The sequence below is a fragment of the Nerophis ophidion genome, linkage group LG01, assembly GCF_033978795.1.
Source record: "Nerophis ophidion isolate RoL-2023_Sa linkage group LG01, RoL_Noph_v1.0, whole genome shotgun sequence".
Lineage (NCBI taxonomy): Eukaryota > Metazoa > Chordata > Actinopteri > Syngnathiformes > Syngnathidae > Nerophis > Nerophis ophidion.
The window spans coordinates 90,687,357-90,713,262 of NC_084611.1; the positions used below are offsets into that span (position 1 = coordinate 90,687,357).

A 25,906-nucleotide genomic window follows, 5' to 3' on the forward strand; every position below is an offset into this window, starting at 1 on the left:
GCAATGTTAAGTTTTATTCTTTAAAGCCGATATTGCTCACAAATAATAATTAATCAAAATCAATTAATTTACTAATTTAAGGCTCCAATTACTGCATATTAATGTATCCTTTTGGTGTTTACCATTAATAAAACAGTGTTTTTCCTTGGCAAAAGAAGCATAAAACAAACAAAATTATCAAACTCAATATCAATTGGTGGATTTGTCAATTTTTCAAAAATTAATAATAAATTAAATAATTTATAAGTAATGGATTAAAATCAATGTTATTAATTATTGACCTCTTTAAGGCTACAATGACTTCACATCAAATATTCCACTTAAACATTTCTGGGGAGAAATATCTGATATTTGGTGTGTTTGCCATTAAAAAAAAACAATGTTTTATTTGACGAAAAGCACATAGAATGCAAAATACTAACGTATGATGTACAATTAAAAGTGGGTTTGGATCCCTGGGAATTTTAGTGGGATTTTTCTGTAATTTAAGAAAATAATGCATCAAAATCAATGTTGTGAATTATTGACCTATTTAGGGCTCCAATTACTTCACATCAAATTTTATAATTTGAAATTTTTTTGGGTGGAACATATTGTATATTTTTGGTGTTTACCATTAGTAAATCAGAGTTTTCTTGAGCAAAAAAAAGGATAAAAAATATATATATATTTTTTACTTTATATCAGTAAGTGGATCTGTCATTGCTTAAAAAATTATAATAAATTGAATAATGTATAGATAATGAATCAAAATCAAAGTTATTAATTATTGACTTATTTATGGCTCCAATTACATCACATCAAATAATCCACTTTGACATTTTTGGGGAGAAATATTGCATATGTGGTGTGTTTGTCATAAAAAAAAGCAATGTTTTATTTGAGGAAAAGGGGATAGAATGAAAAATACAAACATGTGTACAATTATGAGTGGGTTTGGATCCCTGAGAATTTCAGTGGGATTTTTCTGTAATTTAAAAAAATAATAATAATAATGCATCAAAATCAATGTTGTGAATTATTGACCTATTTAAGGCTCCAATTACTTCACATCAAATTTTATAATTAGAACATTTTTTGGGGTGGAACATATTGTATATTTTTGGTGTTCACCTTTAGTAAAACAGGGTTTTCTTGAGCAAAAAAAGGATAAAAATAAATAAATTACTTTGTATCAATAGGTGGATCTGTCATTGTTTAAAAAATAATAATAAATTGAATAATGTATAAATAATGAATTAAAATCAATGTTATTAATTATTGACCTATTTAAGGCTCCAATTACTTCACATCAAATATTCCACTTTGGTTGTCTTTAAAAAAAAAAAAAGGTATAACATTTAAAAAAAATAAAAATCTAACTTTACATCAGTAGATGTATCTGAAGTTGATTTAAGCGGTGAAAAATTAATTTGAGTGCATTTTATGACAGACTTGAGGGGAGCCCTAAAGGTAGGAAAAAAAGTACCGTATTTCCTTGAATTGCCGCCAGGTATATAGTATGCGCCTGCCTTGAATTACTGCCGGGTCAAACTCGCTTCGCAAAATAATTAGCGCATGCTTAGTATTACCGCCGGGTCAAACTCGTCACGTCATGAGTGACACTTCACCCGTCATCATTTTCAAAATTGAGGAGGCCAATTTCAATAATTTGAAATCGCATAAAGGGAAGAAGATTAAGAGCTATTCAGTAGGATTTATGGTCCAAGCTATTGAACATTCTAAAAAGAACAGTAAGCAGCTATGTTTTATTAATATACCGTAGCTGCGTGTGTCAAATATGAGTCATTAAATGACTCCCGCCTCCTGGTGGTAGAGGGCGCTAGTGATCCTTCTTGCGACTACTCGGCTGCAGAAGAAATGACAACGAGTGACGTGATATGTGCTGGGAACGGATATGACGCGACGGACTTTTAGAATGTAACACCACTACTCCTATGCTGGCTATGTAAACAACCGGGATGAAATAAAGCATGTTCCAGTCCTAAATACCCAGTGTATTATTTATACAATAACACTTGATGGTGGCAGCGGTGGCATAAAGAGATCACCCACGGAGCAGAACGGGAGGGGGAGTTGTCCGAGGATAATTCTGTCGTCGCCCGCACGTGAGGAGCCGAGCTAACTGATAGCAGTTTTCTAAACTGGACTTTCAATTGAAGCAGGAGGTAATATAGGAAGATCTCCATCGAGACAGAGAGACTTTTAAAACTGAAGAAAGATAAGGAAGACTTCTATAAACAAGTTATCGATGCTTTTGATCAGAAGGAGCTGACATGGACTTCACTTATAAGCAAAGGTAAGACCATAATAACGTTTTTTTTTTATTAAATGTGCTTTTCATGATGGTATCCTTACATCACACTCAAATTTTTACTGCATGCCTTTGTAAGTGCCGGAGTGAGAAGAGGTTTTAAAATAATTAGCGCATGCTTACCTTTACCGCATGCCTTTGGTAAGCGCCGGAGTGAGAAGGAATTTTAAATTAATTAGCGCCCCGACGGCAATTCAAGGAAATACGGTATTTCTTGTATTGGTTCTAAAAATGTCAAATATCAAGATGGCCGTCACATGCTTTGATCCAAGTTTAGACCTCCTGGTCGACCTGTAGATGCCTCCTTCAAAGGCGCTCCAGCACTTGTGGTCCTGCTGGGGCGTAACAAGGGGAGGAACATTAATGATGGACGCTCCCTCTCTGTCCCGCCTGCTTGTCATGGCAACCTGGCGGGGGCGGGGCGTTCACACAAGTCTAGTGGATACGGCTGTCATGTTTGCTGCGACGAGGAGACCGAACAACTTTGTGTCTTAAGGGCTCTGATCGCCGGCGGCGGCGCCCCCGAGATCGAGCTGGCGGTGCGCCTGGCCGAGTACTCTCGCACGCTGGGCGGCATGGAGGCGTACTGCGTGAGGGCGTACGCCGACGCCCTGGAGGTCATCCCCTCCACGCTGGCGGAGAACGCCGGCCTGAACCCCATCCGCACCGTGACGGAGCTGCGTAACAAGCACGCTCAGGGGGACAAGATGGCCGGCATCAACGTGCGCAAGGTGGGTGTGCTGCCTCACACACACACACACACACAATGTTTGTGTAACCCTCGGTGTGTTTGTGCGCGACAGGGCGGCATCTCCAACATCCTGGAGGAGCTGGTGGTGCAGCCGTTGCTGGTGTCCATCAGCGCCCTCACCTTGGCCACGGAGACGGTGCGCAGCATCCTGAAGATCGACGACGTGGTACGACCTCGCAGTCCTCCTTGCTCGCGACCTCGCAGTCCTCCTTGCTCACGTCTGTTGTCTTCACCACGCCTTCTTGTCCGCAGGTCAACACACGATGAGTTAGACGCCCACCCCTATAGGCAGCCCACCGCTCGCCCAACATTAGCCCATGAAGATGATGATGATGTTGTTAGGTTACATAAGTTAATAAAAGCCCTTTTTTGACCCCCGAGCAGCAACTCTTTGTTCTCTGGAGTCTAGAATGTTTTTCATGCCGGCTAACTTTTACTTTCATCTTCGACATGCTTAACGTATGTGAAATAAACTCTAAATATGAGCTTTACAACACATTCTAACTGCAGTACGAGTGATTGCACTTGAACACAATCAGTACAATTACTTAGATATTTTAAAGGGACAAGCGGTAGAAAATGGATGGATTTTAAGTGCATTCACTAGTATATCACTAATTACATTACTTCTATTTGCACATAAATTGTGATTTACTAATTATATAATACTACTAATTGCATGTGAAATTTAAAACAACGAATTAGACCCCCCGCGACCCTTAAAAGGACAAGCGTTAGTGAAGTGAAGTGTGAATTATTTTTATATAGCGCTTTTTCTCTAGTGACTCAAAGCGCTTTACATAGTGAAACCCAATATCTAAGTTACTTTCAAACCAGTGTGGGTGGCACTGGGAGCAGGTGGGTAAAGTGTCTTGCCCAAGGACACAACAGCAGTGACTAGGATGGCGGAAGCGGGAATCGAACCTGCAACCCTCAAGTTGCTGGCACGGCCACTCTACCAACCGAGCTAAATGGATGGATGGATAATACTACTAATTGCATGTAAAATCGGCCCTGTGATGAGGTGGTGACTTCTCCAGGGTGTACCCTGTCTTCCGTGTAGCTGAGATAGGCTCCGGCGACCCCAAAAGGGACAAGTGGTAGAAAATGGATGCATGTAAAATATAAATAAAATAGTTGACTCAGTGGCCTAGTGGGTAGAGTGTCCGCCCTGAGATCAGTAGGTCTTGCGTTCAAATCCCGGCCGAGTCATACCCTGCTTGGCACTCATCATTGAGGGTTGGAATTGGGGGTTAAATCACCAAAAATGATTCCTGGGCGCTGCTGAGGGGAGCTGCTGCTCACTGCTCCCCTCACCTCCCAGGGGGTGATCAAGGGTGACATATGCAGAGAATAATTTCACCACGCCTAGTGTGTGTGTGACAATCATTGGTACTTTAAATTTAAGATAATTACTATTAATTGCAACTAAAATTTAAATGTCTGGTAGCTAGTTATTTCATACAAATGATTGCACTTAAAATGTAGATAAAATGTGATTACAAATTATAATACTATTAATTGCACTTGAAATGTAAATTAAATGTTTGATGGCTAAATATGTAATACTATTAATGGCACTTAAAATGTAAATTAAATGATTAGTTATCTTGGTAAATGCACTTCAAATGTCTGATTACTAATTATAATACTATTAATTGTACTTACAATGTTAATAAAATGATTACTAAATATACAATACTATTAATTGCACTTACAACGTAAATGCACTTCAAAATGTTTGATTACTCATAACTATTAATTGCACTAACAATGTAAATAAAATGTTTGATTAGTAATCAAACAACACCATTAATAGCACTTAATTTTTTTATTAATTATATAATACTATTGCACTTGAAATGTAAACAAAATGTATACTAATTATGTAATACAATTCATTGCACTTAAAATGATTACTAATTATGATACTAATAATTTCACTTATGATTACTAATAACACTATTGAATGCACTTAAATTGTCTGATTATGACTAATTATGTCTTAACTGCAGACGTAAAGTGGAGTTTATTTTGAAATGTGTGCTTTTATTTTGTCACCGATTAACCAGAAGTTGCGCGTAACTCCACAAGCGTGAGGGAGACGGCCGGTTTGCACATGCGCACTCGTCAGGTGAAGTGGCGAAAAATTTTATTTGACATTTTATATATATATATATTGTAGCTGAAATAAATCAAAATCATTACACATAAATTCATTTAATAATATTTTAATTTTTTTTATATGATTATCTTTAATAAAATAAATAGACGGGCCTTCCTTCTACGTCACTTCCTTAGCAACAAGGCGCCACTCCGTTGCTAGGCAACACCGGCTTCCTGCTCAAAGACAGCCGGCTCAGCGCGCTTCACGCTCACTTTGAAAAATCGGACATTTTTAAGCCTCGAAGGCCGTAAAAAAAAAAGTGTTGATGGCCGACGCGCACAGGAACAACGTGCTGGTCACGTCGTGTCTCAGGAGGCCCGTGGACCCTCACACCAAGGCGCCCTTAGCGTCCTATGAGCGGGACCAGGCCGCGGGTCACGTGGGCAGCCGCGACGGCGAGGAGGAGGTAAAAGATGGCCGCCAAGTCGACGAATGATTCAGCAAATATTTCCCAAAAGTCCAAATATCGTGTTTTAAAGTTAATACACACTTCATTGCGTCGTCAAATGTTACATTACACTTTGAGGTCAGGTGGTTCTTTGTGAGGATTTGATGAGAACGTTGAAGTCAAAGTCCTAACTCTTAACACCGAGCTCATTTTTAATGGCCCGAACATAGTTGTTAGCATTCTAATATTAGCATGTTAGCTCATTTCAATGACCCGAACAAAGTTGTTAGCATTCTAATATTAGCATGGTATCTGTTTTTTAATGACCCCGCAAAACTGTTAGCATATTAGCATGCTAGCTTTTTTAAATGACCCACACACAATTGTTAGCATATTAGCATGCTATTTTTTTAAATAACCTGCTCACAGTTGTGGGCATTCTAATATTAGCATGTTAGCTAATTTTAATGACCCGAACACAGTTGTTAGCATTCTAATATTAGCATGCTATCTGTTTTTTAATGACCCGCACAAAATTGTTAGCATATTACCATGCTAGCTTTTTTAAATGACCCACACACAGTTGTTAGCATATTAGCATGCTAGTTTTTTTTTAATACCCTGCTCACAGTTGTTGGTATTCTAATATTAGCATGCTAGCTATTTTTTAATGACTCGTACACAATTGTTGGCATATTAGCATGCTAACTTTTTTTAATGACCTGGTCATACTTGTTAGCATTCTAATATTAGCATGCTATCTGTTTTTTAATTACCCACACAAAATTGTTAGCATATTATTGTAATAACCTGCTGACAGTTGTTAGCATTCTAATATTAGCATGCTAGCTATTTGTAATGACTCATACACAATTGTTAGCATATTAGCATGCTAGCTTTTTTGTAATGACCCGAACACAGTTGTTAGCATTATAATATTAGCATGCTATCTGTTTTTTAATGACCCGCACAAAATTGTTAGCATATTAGCATGCTAGCTTTTTTAAATGACCCGCACACAATTGTTAGCATATTAGCATGCTAATTTTTTTTAATAACCTGCTCACAGTTGTTTGTATTCCAATATTAGCATGCTACCTATTTTTAATGACTCATACCCAATTGTTAGCATATTAGCATGCTAGCTTTTTTTTAATGACCCGCACACAGTTGTTAGCATTATAGTATTAGCATGCTATCTTTTTGTCTGCTAAATTTGCAGTTATTCACTTCAGTGTAAGTATTTCGTTACCCAATAAATGATTTAAGTTAGCATGCTAATGTAGTATGCTAGCTTTTTTTTCAGCAAATTTTGTAGGTATACTTCTCAGTCCTATTCTGCTACTTCATGACCCTGAAAGGGGAAAGCGGTAGGAAATGGATGGATGGATGCTAATGTTAGCATCCTTGTATTTTAAACCACATTTTAAGGCTCATACCTTAAAGTATTATATTTTGTTATTTAATGTTATTGTTCGCGTTAGTTAGCTAGCTTTTTCAGCCCAGTGTCATTTATTTTAACTGGCGATAAAACATTTTTGCATCCCCTCACTGGCTTTCATTTCTTTTTAGAACAAATTTGAAAATATTGTAGTTTGTTTTTGTTTTGTTTTTCAAAGTGGTGACCCTCGCCCCATCGTTGTTTGAGTGGGATGTTCCAAATAAGTCTTTGATGAGCATTCCTCAACTTTCTCTGTCTTTTTTGCCACTTGTGCCAGCTTTTTTGAAACATGTTGCCAGCATCAAATTCCAAATGAGCTAATATTTGCAAAAAAATAACAGAGTTTTCCATTTCTAATGTTAAATATCTTGTCTTTGCAGTCTAATCAATTGAATATAAATTGAAAAGGATTTGTTGTATTCTCTTTTTATTTACCATTTACACAATGTGACAACTTCACTGCTTTTGGCTTTCTTTAAAAAAAAAAATAGATATATTGTGCTGGTTTTGAAGGTGAAAAGTAGCAAACTAGCCCCCCATCCTTTAGTTTGTGTTTGTCCACATTCTGGGTGTAATCCTTCATCCTGTTTGTTCACGCACATTCCTCCTTTGTGTGGCGCTGATCTCACGCCGCCATGTCGGACCGCCCCGGGTGGGTGGCCATAAGCTCCATGTCCACCCCAAAATGCCCTAATAGGCTCACACCCGAGACCAGCTCTGCAGGCTGGAGTCGGCACTTTGTAGCCAAACACGCTAACATGACCTTTTAGAATAGAATAGAAAGTATTTTATCGATCCCTGGGGGAAATTTAGCACCACAGTTTGCTCACAATAGACGATAAACACTTTGGTATTTTTTTACATGTGAATAATATAAATACAGTCTATTATACAGCATTATTCACATGTGAATAACAGTTTGTTATACAGCATTATTCACATGTGAATAATATAAATACAGTCTGTAATACAGCATTATTCACATGTGAATAATATAAATACAGTCTATTATACAGCATTATTCACATGTGAATAACATAAAAACAGTCTATTATACAGCATTATTCACATGTGAATAACATAAATACAGTATTATACAGCATTATTCACTTGTGAATAATATAAATACACTCTATTATACAGCATTATTCACATGTGAATGATATAAATACAGTCTATTATACAGCATTATTCACTTGTGAATAATATAAATACAGTCTATTATACAGCATTTTTAACATGTGAATAATATCTTTGCCCCCCCAGTTGGAGCCCGAGGACCCGGGGCCTGCCTTGTTTGAGGGAGACTACCCCCGGTGGTGTGAATAATATAAATACAGTCTATTATACAGCATTATTCACATGTGAATAACATAAATACAGTCTATTATACAACATTATTCACATGTGAAAAACATGAATACATTCTATTGTACAGAATTATTCTCATGTCAATAATATAGTCGATTATACAGCATTATTAACATGTCAATAATATAGTTTATTATACAGCATTATTCACATGTGAATAATATAATTACAGATTATTATAAAGCATTAATCACATGCAAATAACATTAATACAGTATTATTCAGCATTGTTCACATCTAAATAACATAAATACAGTCTATTATACATCATTATTCACATGTTAATAATATAAATACAGTCTTTTATACAGCATTATTCACACGTGAATAACATAATTACAGTCTATTATACAGCATTATTCACATGTGAAAAAAATAAATACATTCTATTATACAGAATTATTCTCATGTCAATAATATAGTCTATTATACAGCATTATTCATATGTGAATAACATAAATAAAGTTTATTATTAAGCATTATTCACATGCAAATAACAAATACAGTATTATACAGCATTATTCACATGCAAATAACATAAATACAGTCTATTATACAGCATTATTCACATGTGAATAATATAAATACAGTCTATTATACAGCATTATTCACATGTCAATAATATAAATACAGTCTATTATACAGCATTATTCACAAGTGAATAACATAAATAAAGTCTATTATACAGTATTATTCACATGTCAATAATATAGTTTATTATACAGCATTATTCACTTGTGAATAATATAAATACAGTCTATTATACAGCATTATTCACAAGTGAATAACATAAATACAGTCTTATTATACAGCATTATTCACATGCAAATAACATAAATACAGTCTATTATACAGCATTATTCACATGTGAATAATATAAATACAGTCTATTTTACAGCATTATTCACATGTAAATAATATAAATACAGTCTGTTATACAGCATTATTCACAAGTGAACAACATAAATAAAGTCTATTATACAGCATTATTCACATGTCAATAATATAATTACAGTTTATTATACAGCATTATTCACTTGTGAGTAATATAAATACAGTCTATTACACAGCATATTTAACATGTGAATAATATCTTTGCCCCCCCAGGTGGAGCCCGAGGACCCGGGCCCCGCCTTGTTTGAGGGAGACTACCCCCGGTGGTGTGAATAATATAAATACAGTCTATTATACAGCATTATTCACATGTGAATAACATAAATACAGTCTATTATACAGCATTATTCACATGTGAATAACATAAATACATTCTATTATAGAGAATTATTCTCATGTCAATAATATACTCTATTATACAGCATTATTAACATGTCAATAACATTTTTATTTTACAGCATTATTCACATGTAAATAACATAAATAAAGTTTATTATAAAGCATTAATCACATGCAAATAACATTAATACAGTATTATTCAGCATTGTTCACATCTAAATAACATAAATACAGTCTATTACACAGCATTATTCACATGTTAATAATATAAATACAGTCTTTTTATACAGCATTATTCACACGTAATTATAACATAATTACAGTCTATTATACAACATTATTCACATGTGAAAAACATAAATACATTCTATTATACAGAATTATTCTCATGTCAATAATACAGTCTATTATACAGCATTATTCACATGTGAATAACATAAATAAAGTTTATTATAAATCATTAATCACATGCAAATAACAAATACAGTATTATCCAGCATTATTCACATGTCAATAATATAAATACAGTCTATTATACAACATTATTCACAAGTGAACAACATAAATAAAGTCTATTATACAGCATTATTCACATGTCAATAATATAGTTTATTATACAGCATTATTCACATGTGAATAACATAAATAAAGTTTATTATAAAGCATTAATCACATGCAAATAACAAATACAGTATTATTCAGCATTATTCACATGTCAATAATATACAGTCTGTTATACAGCATTATTCACAAGTGAACAACATAAATACAGTCTATTATACAGCATTATTCACATGTGAATAACATAAATAAAGTTTATTATAAAGCATTAATCACATGCAAATAACAAATACAGTATTATTCAGCATTATTCACATGTCAATAATATACAGTCTGTTATACAGCATTATTCACAAGTGAACAACATAAATACAGTCTATTATACAGCATTATTCACATGTGAATAACATAAATACAGTCTATTATACAGCATTTTTAACATGTGAATAATATCTTTGCCCCCCCCAGTTGGAGCCCGAGGACCCGGGCCCCGCCTTGTTTGAGGGAGACTACCCCCGGTGGAAGGAGGAGCGCATGGACCTGCGTGAGATCTTCTTCTCCAACGAGGAGTACTACAGCAAGCTGGAGGAGCTGAAGAAGGCTCACCTGCGCACCATGGCGGAGCTGGAGAACATGTACCACCACAAGCTGCAGCTGCACGCTGACGACCCCCCTCAAAGGTTCTTACTGCGCTCAGCCTGACAGGGGGCGCTCTACTCACACCTTTTATATGGCTCATTTCATCCATTTTACACTTTTATACAGCATCTAAGAATTTTAAAAGCAGGACCATTCGATTGTTCTTAAAAACTACCTGGCAGGACACTTCATTAGGTACACCAACAAAGGCTTTTGCTTCACAGCAAAACATCCAAGAAACAAGAAGTATAAATATAAATATAGTGGACATGTTCGTGAATGTTGTACAGAAATAATAACATATAACAATATACAACTGTTAGGAGAATAACTGCAAAATAAGATTTAAACGCTAACATGCCAGTAGTTAGCGTGTGTTCAGCAAATAAAGCTAGCATGTGCTAACATGTTAAGTTTGGCATGCTAACAGTATCTAAAGGTTAGGCTCTGAGATGTAAAGCTGCAAAATAATCTTAAATAAAAAAGGCAGAATGTAAACATGCTAAAATATTACCATGCTAGCTTTTATGAATGACTTGCTCACAGTTGTTAGCATTCTAATATTAGCATGCTAGCTTTTTTTAATGATTCGCTCACAGTTTTTAGCATTCTAATATTAGCATGCTAGCTTTTTTTCATGACCTGCACACAGTTGTTAGCATTCTAATATTAGCATGCTAGCTTTTTTAAATGATTCGCTCACAGTTGTTAGCATTCTAATATTAGCATGCTAGCGTTTTTATAATGATTCGTTCACAGTTGTTAGCATTCTAATATTAGCATGCTGGCTTTTTTAATAATTCGCTCACAGTTTTTATCATTCTAATATTAGCATGCTAGCTTTTTTAATGATTTGCTCACAGTTTTTAGCATTCTAATATTAGCAAGCTAGCTTTTTTTCATGACTTGCACACAGTTGTTAGCATTCTAATATTAGCATGCTAGCTTTTTTTAATAACCCGCACACAGTTGTTAACATTCTAATATTAGCATGCTAGCTTTTTTTCAATGACTCACCCGCAGTTGTTAGCATTAAATATTAGCATGCTAGCTTTTTTTAATGACCCGCACACAGTTGTTAGCATTGTAATATTAGAATGCTAACAACTGTGTGTGGGTCATTGAAAAAAAGCTAGCATGCTAATAACTGCTAGCATGCTAGTATTAGAATGCTACACAGTTGTTAGCATTGAAATATTAGAATACTAACAACTGTGTGCGGGTCATTGAAAAAATCTAGCCTGCTAAAATTACAATGCTAACAACTGTGAGCAGGTCATAAAAGCTGGCATGCTAATATTCGAATGCTACACAGTTGTTAGCATTGTAATATTAGAATACTAACAACTGTGAGCAGGTTATTAAAAAAAGCTAGTATGCTAATATTCTAGCATGTTTGCATTCTGGCTTTTTTTTTAAAGATTGTTTTGCAGCTTCACATCTCAGAGTCTAATCTTTAGATGCTGTTAGCATGCTAAACATAACATGTTAGCAAATGCTAGCTTTTTTTGCTGAACACACGCTAACTGTTGGCGCGTTTGCAGATTAGACTCTGAGATGTAAAACTGCAAAATAATCTTTAAAAAAGCCAGAGTGCAAACATGCTAAATCATTAGCATGCCAGCAATTGACTAACATTATCAAGGAGCATTTTTACTTTGAAAAAGTTTGAATCTGTTGAGAAATGTTTGAAAAATTGCCTTTTCAATTTGAATGGGGAAAAAAATGTCCTAGAAATTGTGGGAATTTTGGTGAGAATAAGGAAAAAAAAAAGAGTCATCGTTTGAATCTGGTAAAAACTGTGAAAAAAGAATGTTTGCATTCGATGGTAGACTATAATAGAATAGAATAGACTTTATTGTCATTATATTTGCATATAACGAGATTAAAGACTCCAATTTAAAGTGTGGTTGTGGGAACAAATATGGGGTAAAATGAATAACACAAGAGTAATAAAGGAAAAACTAACAATTGAAATAAACTGACTACAATCCCAAAAAAATAACAAGCAATCCACATGCAAAACAATGGTGTACCTAATGAAGTGACCATCAAGAGTCCGGAGTGAGCAAGCTGTGATGTCTTTGTAGCACGCCAGCGTCACGCCGCCTGAGGAAGTCGCACTCGGCCGCGGACCTGCGGAGAAGTTCGTGGCCGTCGGACTCCTCGGACTCCGACGAGGACGGCGGGTCGGGCCCGGGCAAAGGCCGTCTGTTCTCGCCCAAAGACTACATTAAGAACATGTGGAAGGACTTCCAGCTCTCGCCTCGCATCCGCCACCTGTCGTCCTCGTTGCCGGGCGACCACAGGGACCTGCGGCCGCAGAGAGAGAAGAGGCGGGTCCGGCGGCCCACCGTGCCCACCGTGCCCAAGCCCTTCCGCATGACTCTGCGCGAGGCCGAGCGCCGCAGGCGTGGCGTGAAGACGCGTTCCGAGATAGAACTGGAGAACGCGGAGCTGCGGCGACAGCTGGAGGAGCTGACCGAGTGCCAGAACAAGTTCCGGGCCAGCCCGGTGCCGGCCCACGTCCACCTGCCGCTTTACGAGGAGCTGAAGGAGCGCGAGGAGGAGCGGCGGAGGAGCACGCGGGAGCGAGAGCAGCGCCACCTGCGCACGCTCTCCAAGCCCTTCAGCTTCCTGGAGCGGGAACGGCTGAAGAAGGAGCAGCGCCGGCCGCCCCCGCCCGCCCAGCAGGACCGCCTCAAGCCCTTCAAGGCCAAGCCGGTGCCGCGCTCGGTGTACGCCGCCGCGTCCGGCGAGTGGCAGCAGGAGGAGCGGCCGCCCAAGCAGATGAGGAGCCAAGATGGCGGCCCGGCGGCCTTCTCCCACAAGCCCCACATCAACAAGGAGGTCCCGGACTTTGAGGCCAGTTACCAGCGCTTCCAGAAGAACATGGAGAGGAGGAGAGAAGTCAAGACCACCACCACCTGCGAGCCCTTCACCCTGAGAACCTCGCAGATCTCCTCTCACCGCCAGCGCCTCACTACGGGCGGCGAGCAGGAGCGCTCGCTGCGATGGCCGTACTTGGACTCCCCCAGGAACTCCAGCCTGTGTTCTTCTCTCTCGGGGAGCATGGAGCTGCTTCCTGCCAGGATCACCGACGCCACCAAGAAACGCCACCAGGCCGTGAGGTACCTCAACAGGCTCCTCCCCTCCGCCAGCCTAGACCTTAGCCACCTCCACAGCATCTGAGTCCCAGCCCCGCCCCCCGCCCTTTGATCCTCGCAGTGTCCCTCCGCCCCCACACCTGTCCCCGCCCCTCACCCGTCCCTGTGTGAGCAGACAGGTGCTGGAGCGCAGGAGGAGGGCGGAGCAGGAGGAGGAGCGCCGCCAGGAGACACAGAAGGAGCGCCAGAAGAAGCTCCAGAAGCTGGTGCAGACGCGCGCCCACGCCCACGACCCCCACCTGGCACTCTCGCAGACCCACGCCAGCAAACTGACAGAGTTCAGGTGAGGAGGACTGCTCCTGCGGCACAGGCCACGCCCACAATCTCCCTACCTGTCCAGGAAGCAAGACCGCCAGCGCAGGAAGGAGTACCGGCAGGAGATCAAGGAGATCAAGGAGCGGGTCAAAGGGAGGCCCCTCCTCCTGGAGCAGGTGGCTCAGGTGAGGGACCGTGTGTGTGTTACGCACTAATACTACACACTAATACTACACACTCACACTACGCACTAATACTACACACTCATACTACACACTAATACTACACCATCTACACACTCATACTACACTACACACTAATACTACACCATCTACGCACTAATACTACACACCACACTAATACTACACACTCATACTACGCACTAATACTACACACTCATACTACACTAACACTACACCATCTACACACTCATACTACACACTCATACTACACCATCTACACGCTAATACTACACACTAATACTACACAATCTACACACTCATACACTCATACTACACCGTCTACACACTAATACTACATTACACACTAATACTACACTATCTACATACTAATACTACACAATCTACACACTAATACTACACACTCATACTACACTAACACTACACCATCTACACACTCATACTACACCATCTACACACTAATACTACACTACACACTAATACTACACTATCTACATACTAATACTACACAATCTACACACTAATACTACACACTCATACTACACTAACACTACATCTACACACTCATACTACACCATCTGCACGTTAATACTACACTACACACTCATACTACACACTCATACTACACCATCTACACGTTAATACTACACTACACACTCATACTACACACTCATACTACACTAACACTACACCATCTACACACTCATACTACACTAACACTACACCATCTACACACTCATACTACACCATCTACACACTAATACTACACTACACAATCTACACACTCATATCATACACTCATACTACACCGTCTACACACTAATACTACATTACACACTAATACTACACTATCTACATACTAATACTACACAATCTACACACTAATACTACACACTAATACTACACACTCATACTACACTAACACTACACCATCTACACACTCATACTACACCATCTACACACTAATACTACACTATCTACATACTAATACTACACAATCTACACACTAATACTACACTATCTACACACTAATACTACACACTACACTACACACTAATACTACACTATCTACACACTACCACTACACTATCTGCACACTAATACTGCACCCTAATACTACATTATCTACACACTTAACACTACACTATCTACACACTAATACTACACTATCTACACACTAATACTACACACTACACTACACACTAATACTACACTATCTACACACTACTACTACACTATCTGCACACTAATACTGCACCCTAATACTACATTATCTACACACTAACACTACACTATCTACACACTAACACTACACTATCTACACACTAATACTACTCACTAATACTACACAATCTACACACTAATACTACACAACACACTAATACTACTTACTAATACTACACACTACACTAATACTACTGTCTAATACTACACAATCTACACACCAATACTACACTATCTACACACTAATACTACTCACTAATACTACACAATCTACACACTAATACTACTCACTAATACTACACAATCCACACACTAATACTACTCACTAATACTACACAATCTACACACTAATACTACACAATCTACACACTAATACTACACTATCTACACACTAATACTACTCATTAATACTTTTTTTTAATTTTCCTGAAGGAACTCTCCTGAAGGAATCAATAAAGTACTACACAATCGACACACTAATACTACTCACTAATACTACACAATCCACACACTAATACTACACTACACACTAATTCTAAACAATCTACACACTAATACTACTCACTAATACTACACAATCTTCACACTAATACTACACTATCTACACACTAATACTACACTATCCACACATTAATACGACTCACTAATACTACACAATCTTCACACTAATACTACACTATCTACACACTAATACTACACTATCCACACATTAATACGACTCACTAATACTACACAATCCACACACTAATACTACACAGTATACACACTAATACTATACTATCTACACACTAATATTACACAATCTACACACTAGTACCACACAATGAACACATCAATACTACACTATCTACACACTAATACCACACAATGTACATACTATGTGCACACTAATACTACACGATGTACACACTAATAATACCACACAATGTACATACTATGTGCACACTAATACTACACGATGTACACACTAATAATACCACACAATGTACATACTATGTGCACACTAATACTACACAACGTACACACCCATACTACACAACGTATACATGCTACACAAACTTTTAGTGCATCTACATGCTTAATATATAAACAATCTAGCCATTTAGCTTATGCTAACATATAATGGAAAATCCCATAGACGGGCTAACAGAATTAGCATCACAGGCATTAAGATATTCCCCCCAGCAACATCTACCAGATGAGATCAACAGTCTCTCAGATTTACTTTAGCAAAGAGAAGTGTTGAATACTTCTCTTTTTGTTGATGTTGTTTACAGTCCAGCTTACTTCCTTCATGCTCGGTGCCCCCTAGAGGATGACGCCGCTTTAGTTTGTTTACTAACATTAAAAGATCCGAAATGGATCCCTTTGCTGATGTACGTGTTATACTTCACATGAAGATAATAATATACTGTATGTATTTTTGTACTAATGCTGGAGATGATAAAAAAATCCTCCGAAACTTTTCCTCTTTTATCCACAATTTCTTCATTTTTACTTTCTCTTCTCACTCCATGCAAAGAATCAAGCAAACTTGATAGTTCACACTGTCACCTGATTTGCTGCTAGCGTGTCACGTGATCACTTCCTGCGTTGCTCGGTCACCAGGGAGCGAGTGTCTTTGTTCGTGCAACCAAGCTTGCTTCCATACTTCCGCCTTCTTTTGACAAATTGTACGCATTTTAGCTTTATATGGTGATATATGTAGATTTAATTGATGATGTACTGTATATGTAGTTAAAGTACCAATGATTGTCACACACACACTAGGTGTGGCGAAATTATTCTCTGCATTTGACCCATCACCCTTGATCACCCCCTGGGAGGTGAGGGGAGCAGTGAGCAGCAGCGATGGCCGCGCCCGGGGATCATTTTTTGTGTTTTAACCCCCAATTCCAACCCTCAATGATGAGTGCCAAGCAGGGAGTTTACGGCTCCCATTTTTATAGTCTTTGGTATGACTCAGCCAGGGTTCGAACTCACGACCTACCCATATCAGGGCGGACACTCTAACCAAACTGGTTCCAGGTTCGACAAAAGTCCACATTTTAGTGAAGGTTTGTACACTTTGAATACAATACACAATACTCAACATCTAACAAACATATCAAGGAGATTTCTATTCATTAACAAGCCAAAGCAACGACAAGTTGAACTGTCTGTATGCAATACCCCTGCCAGCACACACACAGGAGTCCCTCTGGTGCCCACACAAATGATCAGAAGTCACAAAAATCCTTAACTCTAACAACCATATTGCTACAGCAATAAAGTTAAAGTAAAGTTAAAGTACCAATGATTGTCACACACACACTAGGTGTGGCGAAATTATCCTCTGCATCTGTCTCATCACCCTTGATCACCCCCTGAGAGGTGAGGGGAGCATTAAGCAGCAGCGGTGGCTGCGCCCGGGAATCATTTTTGGTGATTTAACCCCCAATTAAATTAAACCCCAGGGACGGCGTGGCGCAGTGGAAGAGTGGCCGTGCGCAACCCGAGCGTCCCTGGTTCAATTCCCACCTAGTACCAACCTCGTCACGTCCGTTGTGTCCTGAGCAAGACACTTCACCCTTGCTCCTGATGGGTGCTGGTTGGCGCCTTGCATGGCAGCTCCCTCCATCAGTGTGTGAATGTGTGTGTGAATGGGTGAATGTGGAACTAGTGTCAAAGCGCTTTGAGTACCTTGAAAGTAGAAAAGCGCTATACAAGTACAACCCATTTATCATTTATTTATTTAATTCCAACCCTCAATGATGAGTGCCAAGCAGGGAGGTAATGGCTCCCATTTTTGTAGTGTTTGATATGACTCGGCCAGGGTTTGAACTCACGACCTACCCATCTCAGGGCGGACACCGAGTAGGTATAATATATATATATATGTATAATATAGGTACTTGGTGTTTTGGTGTAGATGGTCTGGTGTACTTCCTCATGTTTGTCCCACCAACAGAAGAACGCCAAGCAGGCGGCAGAGAAGCACTTCGCCGACACGCTGCTGGGATGCCACCTGAGCGAGGACTTCCTCAGCAGGAAGGCGGCGTCATGGCGTCGCCGCCGGGCCGACGAAGATGACACTCGGTAAGCGTTGGCGCGACAGCGATGAAGAGGCGGCGGACGTCCCGCTCATTCTTCTCTCGTGTCGCCCAGCGAGCAGACGGAGTCGGACGGCGTCCCTGCCGAGACGGTGGTGCTGGACCATGAAGACCAGGGGGCGGGAGCGGAGGAGGAGGAGGAAGGGGGAGGAGCTTCACGTCACGACAGCGAGGACGAGGACGAACAAGGTTCCCATGGAAGTTGTCGCTACTCTGATGACTACTGTGAGGACGGGGAGGAAGATCCCAACATGACAGGACAACATAATGCATGATGAACACCTTCTCCATTATTCCATCTAGAGATGATTTAGGACTGACTCCACATTGATTGTTTGGGCGCAGGACATTTGGCAGCCATCTTGAAAGGGGCATCTACTGCTCTTTCAGCAGCAGAAACATCAGCAGGGATTGTTCTGCATCTTCTTGCTCTTCCATCCGTCCATTTTTCCCACCGCTTATTCCCTTCAGGGTCGCGGGGGGTGCTGGATCCTATCTCAGCTACAATCGGGCGGAAGGCGAGGTACACCCTGGACAAGTCACCACCTCATCGCAGGGCCAACAGAGATAGACAGACAACATTCACACACTAGGGACCATTTGGAGGTGGGAGGGGCGTATCCCCAGGTGCATGTCTTTGGAGGTGGGAGGGGCCTATCCCCAGGTGCATGCCTTTGGAGGTGGGAGGGGCCTATCCCCAGGTGCATGTCTTTGGAGGTGGGAGGGGCCTATCCCCAAGTGCATGCCTTTGGAGGTGGGAGGGGCCTATCCCCAGGTGCATGTCTTTGGAGGTGGGAGGGGCCTGTCCCCAGGTGCATGTCTTTGGAGGTGGGAGGGGTCTATCCCCAGGTGCATGTCTTTGGAGGTGGGAGGGGCCTATCCCCAGGTGCATGTCTTTGGAGGTGGGAGGGGCCTGTCCCCAGGTGCATGTCTTTGGAGGTGGGAGGGGCCTATCCCCAGGTGCATGTCTTTGGAGGTGGGAGGGGCCTGTCCCCAGGTGCATGTCTTTGGAGGTGGGAGGGGCCTATCCCCAGGTGCATGTCTTTGGAGGTGGAAGGGGCCTATCCCCAGGTGCATGTTTTTGGAGGTGGGAGGGGTCTACCCCCAGGTGCATGTCTTTAGAGGTGGGTGGGGTCTATCTCCAGGTGCATGTCTTTGGAGGTGGGAGGGGCCTATCCCCAAGTGCATGCCTTTGGAGGTGGGAGGGGCCTGTCCCCAGGTGCATGCCTTTGGAGGTGGGAGGGGCCTATCCCCAGGTGCATGTCTTTGGAGGTGGGAGGGGTCTATCCCCAGGTGCATGTCTTTGCATGTGGGAGGGGCCTATCCCCAGGTGCATGTCTTTGGAGGTGGGAGGGGTCTATCTCCAGGTGCATGTATTTGGAGGTGGGAGGGGTCTATCTCCAGGTGCATGTCTTTGGAGGTGGGAGGGGCCTGTCCCCAGGTGCATGTCTTTGGAGGTGGGAGGGGCCTGTCCCCAGGTGCATGCCTTTGGAGGTGGGAGGGGCCTATCCCCAGGTGCATGTCTTTGGAGATGGGAGGGGCCTATCCCCAGGTGCATGTCTTTGGAGGTGGGAGGGGCCTATCCCCAGGTGCATGTCTTTGGAGGTGGGAGGGGCCTATCCCCAGGTGCATGTCTTTGGAGGTGGGAGGGGTCTATCTCCAGGTGCATGTCTTTGGAGGTGGGTGGGGCCTATCCCCAAGTGCATGCCTTTGGAGGTGGGAGGGGCCTATATGTCTTTGAAGGTGGGAGGAAGCCGGAGTACCCGGAGGGAACCCACGCAGTCACGGGGAGAACATGCAAACTCCACACAGAAAGATCCCGAGCGCAGGATCGAACCCAGGACCTTCGTATTGTGAGGCAGACGCACTAACCCCTGTTCTTGTTCAAATCTGTGGAAAAGCGGTCACAAAGGATTACTTTTCACACGTCAAAGTGAACTTCACTCTGGGATGGAAGATGTTGGAACTGTGTTAGTGCACGCCTGCCAAGTTGTGTTGTAAACTAACATGAACATCAGTTTGAAATGTGCTGACACTGCATCACGCCTGATGGAGGTGTTGCCCCTTTCAAGATGGCAGTTGCACGACTCGTCAGCGCCCCCAAGTACATACATATCTATCATCTATAAACAAAGAGATAGATAGATAGTACATTATTGATTCCTTCAGGAGAGTTCCAGTATTTAAGGTAATAATCATTTTGATCTCATTAGTGGTGTTGACTTTACATGACAATCATTAAAATCATTTTAAATTATAACTTTTATAATATTAGTGTTTTGTCAGTTGATCAATAAAATCATTTTAAGTTATAATAACTTGTATATTAGTAATGTTTGTGTCAGTTGATCAATACAATATTTTTAAGTTGTAATAACTTGTATATTAATAATGTTAGTCAGTTAATAAAATAACTCAAAGTTACGACTTGTATTTTATTCATGTTTGTGTCAGTTAAAGTAATTTAAAGTTATAACTTGTATATTAGCCATGTTTGTGTCACTTAATAAAATAATTCAGCTATAATAAATTGAAATTATTGAATTAACTCACAAACACGACTAATATATTTGTTACCAATATAACTTGTATTTTAGTCATGTTTGTGTCAGTTAATACAATAACTCAATGTTATGACTTGTATTTTAGTCATCTTTGTGTCAGTTAATGAAGTAATTTAAAGTTATAACATGTATTAGTCATGTTTATGACAGTTAATACAACAATTTAGTTATAATAACTTGAATTTTTTTTTATTAACTGTCACAAACATGACTACAAGTTATAGTAACTTGTATATTAGACATGTTTGTGTCAATAAAATAACTGTTATGACTTGTATTTTAGTCCTGTTTGTGTCAGTTAATACAGTCATTTAAAGTTATAAATTGAAATTACTGTATTAACTGTCACAAACATGACTAATATACAAGTTATAATAATTTGCATATTAGTCATGTTTGTGTCAGTTGTTGATCAGTAAAATAATTTAAAGTTATAATATATTGTATATCAGCAATGTTTGTGTCAGTTAATGAAATAATTTAAAGATACAAGGTGTAATGTTTGTGACAGTTAATAAAATAATTTTAACTATCAGTCATGTTTGTGTCAGTTGTTGATCAATAAAAAATTTTAAGAGTTATGATATATTGTATGTTAGTAATGTAGTTGACAGTTAAGGAAATAATTTAAAGTTACAACGTGTAATGTTTGTGACGGTTAATAAAATAATTTCAAGTTATAACTTGATTATTAGTAATTTTTGTGTCAGTTAATGAAATAATTTAAAGTTCCAACGTGTAATGTTTGTGACGGTTAATAAAATAATTTAAACTTGTATATTAGTGATGTTTGTATCAGTTGATCAATAAAATAATTTAAAGTTATAGTATACTGTATATTAGTAATATTTGTGTCAGTTAATAAAATAATTTAAAGTTATAACTTTTTTTATTGGTAATATATGTGACAGTTAATAAAATTAATTTAAAGTTACAATGTTTAATGTTTGTCACAGTTAATAAAACAATTTATAGTTATAACTTGTTTATTAGTAATGTTACCCTTTAAAATCGATTTTATCATATATATTTTTATATTGTTTTTATATTTACTCATCAAAATTATTTATTCAGTCATTTGTGGAGCTAAGGATAATATTAGAATATTGTATTTAATATTGTTGAGCAGCACTTTGGAAACATTTTGTTGTTTAAATGTGCTGTACAAACAAAGGGGATTGGGTTGGATTGTTGATCAATAAAATAATTTCAAATTAAAACAACTTATATATTAATGATGTTCATGAAAGTTGATCAATTAAATTTAAAGTCACATTTCATATAGTATTCATGTTTGTGGCTCAATAAAACAACTTAAAGGCCTACTGAAAGCCACTACTAGCGACCACGCAGTCTGATAGTTTATATATCAATGATGAAATATTAACATTGCAACACATGCCAATACGACCTTTTTAGTTTATTAAATTGCAATTTTAAAATTCGCGCGGAAGTATCATGCTAAAACGTCGCGGTATGATGACGCGTGCGCGTGACGTCACGCATTGTAGAGGACATTTTGTTCCAGCACCGTTCCCAGCTATAAATTGTCTGTTTTCATCGCATAATTCCACAGTATTCTGGACATCCGTGTTGCTGAATCTTTTGCAATTTGTTCAATGAATAATGGAGACGTCAAAGAAGAAAGCTGTAGGTGGGAAGCGGTGTATTAACATTGCAACAGATGCCAATATGGCCTTTTCAGTTTACAAAATTGCAATTTTAAATTTCCCGCGGAGTTTCTTGTTGAAAACGTCGCGGAATGACGACGCGTGTTTGTGACGTTTCGAGTTGGAGGGGACATACTAGCTCAGCACTACTAGCGGCTAAAAGTCGTCTCTTTTCATCGCATAATTCCACAGTATTCTGGACATCTGTGTTGCTGAATCTTTTGCAATTTGTTCAATGAATAATGGAGACGTCAAAGAAGAAAGCTGTAGGTGGGAAGCGGTGTATTAACATTGCAACACATGCCAATACGGCCTTTTCAGTTTACTAAATTTTAATTTTAGATTTCCCGCGGAGTTTCTTGTTGAAAACGTCGCGGAATGATGACGCGCGTTTGTGATGTTTCGAGTTGGAGGAGACATACTAGCTCAGCACTACTAGCGGCTAAAACTCGTCTCTTTTCATCGCATAATTACACAGTATTTTGGACATCTGTGTTAGTGAATCTTTTGCAATTTGTTCAATGAATAATGGAGACGTCAAAGAAGAAAGCTGTAGGTGGGAAGCGGTGTATTAACATTGCAACACATGCCAATACGGCCTTTTTAGTTTACAAAATTGCAATTTTAAATTTCCCGCTGAGTTTCTTGTTGAAAACGTCTCGGAATGATGACGCGTGTTTGTGACGTTTCGAGTTGGAGGGGACATACTAGCTCAGCACTACTAGCGGCTAAAACTCGTCTCTTTTCATCACATAATTCCACAGTATTCTGGACATCCGTGTTGCTGAATCTTTTGCAATTTGTTCAATGAATAATGGAGACGTCAAAGAAGAAAGCTGTAGGTGGGAAGCGGTGTATTAACATTGCAACACATGCCAATACGGCCTTTTCAGTTTACTAAATTGCAATTTTAAATTTCCCGTGGAGTTTCTTGTTGAAAACGTCGCGGAATGACGACGCGTGTTTGTGACGTTTCGAGTTGGAGGGGACATACTAGCTCAGCACTACTAACGGCTAAAACTCGTCTCTTTTCATCGCATAATTACACAGTAATTTGGGCATCTGTCTTGCTGAATCTTTTGCAATTTGTTCAATTAATAATGGAGACTATAAAGAAGAAGGCTGTTGGTGGAAAGCGGTGGATTCCAGCTGTCTTTAGCACCGAGACACAGCCGGTGTTTGTTGTGAAGCTGCGGTCAAGCGAACATGTTACTCTACGTCAACCAGCATGTTTTTGGATGGGAAAAATTGTTATATGTATATCTTACCGGAGACATCATTGGATTATTCGTCATCCTGCAGTAGCTGTTTAAAAGGCAGCTGTGAGCTTGGCTCCTCGGCTTCTCTCTGAGACACTGCGTGTTCACCGCAGCCGTCCGACCTCGAGGTATGTCTTTACAATCTCACTAAAACACTATTGAATGGTAAATGGTAAATGGGTTATACTTGTATAGCGCTTTTCTACCTTCAAGGTACTCAAAAGCGCTTTGACACTATTTCCACATTCACCCATTCTCACACTGATGGCAGAAGCTGCCATGCAAGGCACAAACCAGGACCCATCAGGAGCAAGGGTGAAGTGTCTTGCTCAAGGACACAACGGACTTGACGAGGTTGGTAGAAGCTGGGGATTGAACCAGGAACCCTCAGGTTGCTAGCACGGCCACTCGCGCCACGCCGTACAACAATAAGCAGATAAGGGATCTTCCAGAATTATGTGAATTATATTTATATAGCGCTTTTTCTCTAGTGACTCAAAGCGCTTTACATAGTGAAACCCAATATCAAATTTTTACATTTAAACCAGTGTGGGTGGCACTGGGAGCAGGTGGGTAAAGTGTCTTGCCCAAGGACACAACGGCAGTGACTAGAATGACAGAAGCGGGGATCGAACCTGCAACCCTCAAGTTGCTGGCACGGCCGCTCTACCAACCGAGCTATATCGCCCCTTATCCTATTCTATTCTATTCTAATTACATTTGAAACGCTCACACTGCCGCCGACCGGAGCTGTCGCTTTTTATTTATTTATTTATTTTTTTAATTTAATTTTTTTTCCAGTCCTTCACTATTAATATCCTCATTCACAAATCTTTCATCCTCACTCAAATTAAAGGGGAAATTGTCGCTTTCTCGGTCTGAATTGCACATTATAAACAATGTGAATTTGTGTGGAACTGTCAAGCCAAATTTCTTCCCCCCCTACAAAAACCTTCCCCCCCATTTACTTCCGGGGTCATGATCGATACAGACGTTTTGTTAACGCTATATTATAAAAATACAGACGTTTTGTTAACGCTATATTATAAAAAAAAATTAAAAAAACAATTTACAAACACAAGCTATGGGATGACATAAGAGGAAACGTGACCCCGGAAGTAAATGCCATAGCTTGTGTTTATAAATGTTTTTTATTTTTTTTTTAATATAATATAGCGTTAACAAAACGTCTGTATTAATCATGACACCGGAAGTAAATGGGGGGGAAGTAATTTGGCGTGACACAGCCCTGCAACCCGTGACGTCACGCGCACGTCGTCTGCTACTTCCGGTACAGGCAAGGCTTTTTTTTTTATTAGCACCAAAAGTTGCCAACTTTATCGTGGATGTTCTCTACTAAATCCTAAATATGGCAATATCACGAAATGATCAAGTATGACACATAGAATGGAGCTGCTATCCCCGTTTAAATAAGAAAATCTCATTTCAGTCGGCCTTTAAAGTGTTTAAAATCGTCACGCAAAGGGGGTGTGGTCAGACGCCCAGCCCCACCCCTCCTATGACAGACGTCACAGGACGTCATGCGTCTCCCAGCCAATCACAGCGCGCGGGGGCGGGCACAGAGTCCAAATTTTACGCGGCGCTCGGCG

At 39.6% G+C, this 25,906-nt stretch overlaps 2 protein-coding genes across 2 annotated transcripts in view; both read left to right on the forward strand.

Moving 5' to 3' along the window:
* The window catches only part of cct4 (chaperonin containing TCP1, subunit 4 (delta)), a 10,784-nt gene extending 7,339 nt beyond the window's left edge, over positions 1–3,445 (forward strand). The window contains exons 11-13 of the mRNA XM_061915812.1: positions 2,811–3,045; positions 3,118–3,231; positions 3,318–3,445. Of these exons, the coding sequence (XP_061771796.1) occupies positions 2,811–3,045; positions 3,118–3,231; positions 3,318–3,332 (364 nt within the window). The 3' untranslated portion in view covers positions 3,333–3,445. The remainder of the gene's footprint in view (positions 1–2,810; positions 3,046–3,117; positions 3,232–3,317) is intronic.
* Positions 3,446–5,395: 1,950 nt separating this feature from the next.
* On the forward strand, positions 5,396–19,083 carry fam161a (FAM161 centrosomal protein A). The gene is made up of 7 exons (XM_061915822.1): positions 5,396–5,638; positions 10,695–10,906; positions 12,956–13,996; positions 14,148–14,315; positions 14,373–14,472; positions 18,662–18,789; positions 18,859–19,083. Exons 1-7 carry the CDS (start codon positions 5,498–5,500, stop codon positions 19,076–19,078), a joined length of 2,010 nt encoding a protein of 669 aa, XP_061771806.1. The 5' UTR covers positions 5,396–5,497; the 3' UTR covers positions 19,079–19,083.
* The last annotated feature ends 6,823 nt before the right edge of the window (positions 19,084–25,906 follow it).

Excerpts from the sequence above, each read along its gene's own strand:
- fam161a (XM_061915822.1), top strand. The coding sequence starts at position 5,498 with ATGGCCGACGCGCACAGGAACAACGTGCTGGTCACGTCGTGTCTCAGG. Across the intron at positions 5,639-10,694 it reads GCCGCGACGGCGAGGAGGAG|TTGGAGCCCGAGGACCCGGG; the intron begins GTAAAAGATGGC and ends TGCCCCCCCCAG. Across the intron at positions 10,907-12,955 it reads GCTGACGACCCCCCTCAAAG|CACGCCAGCGTCACGCCGCC; the intron begins GTTCTTACTGCG and ends ATGTCTTTGTAG.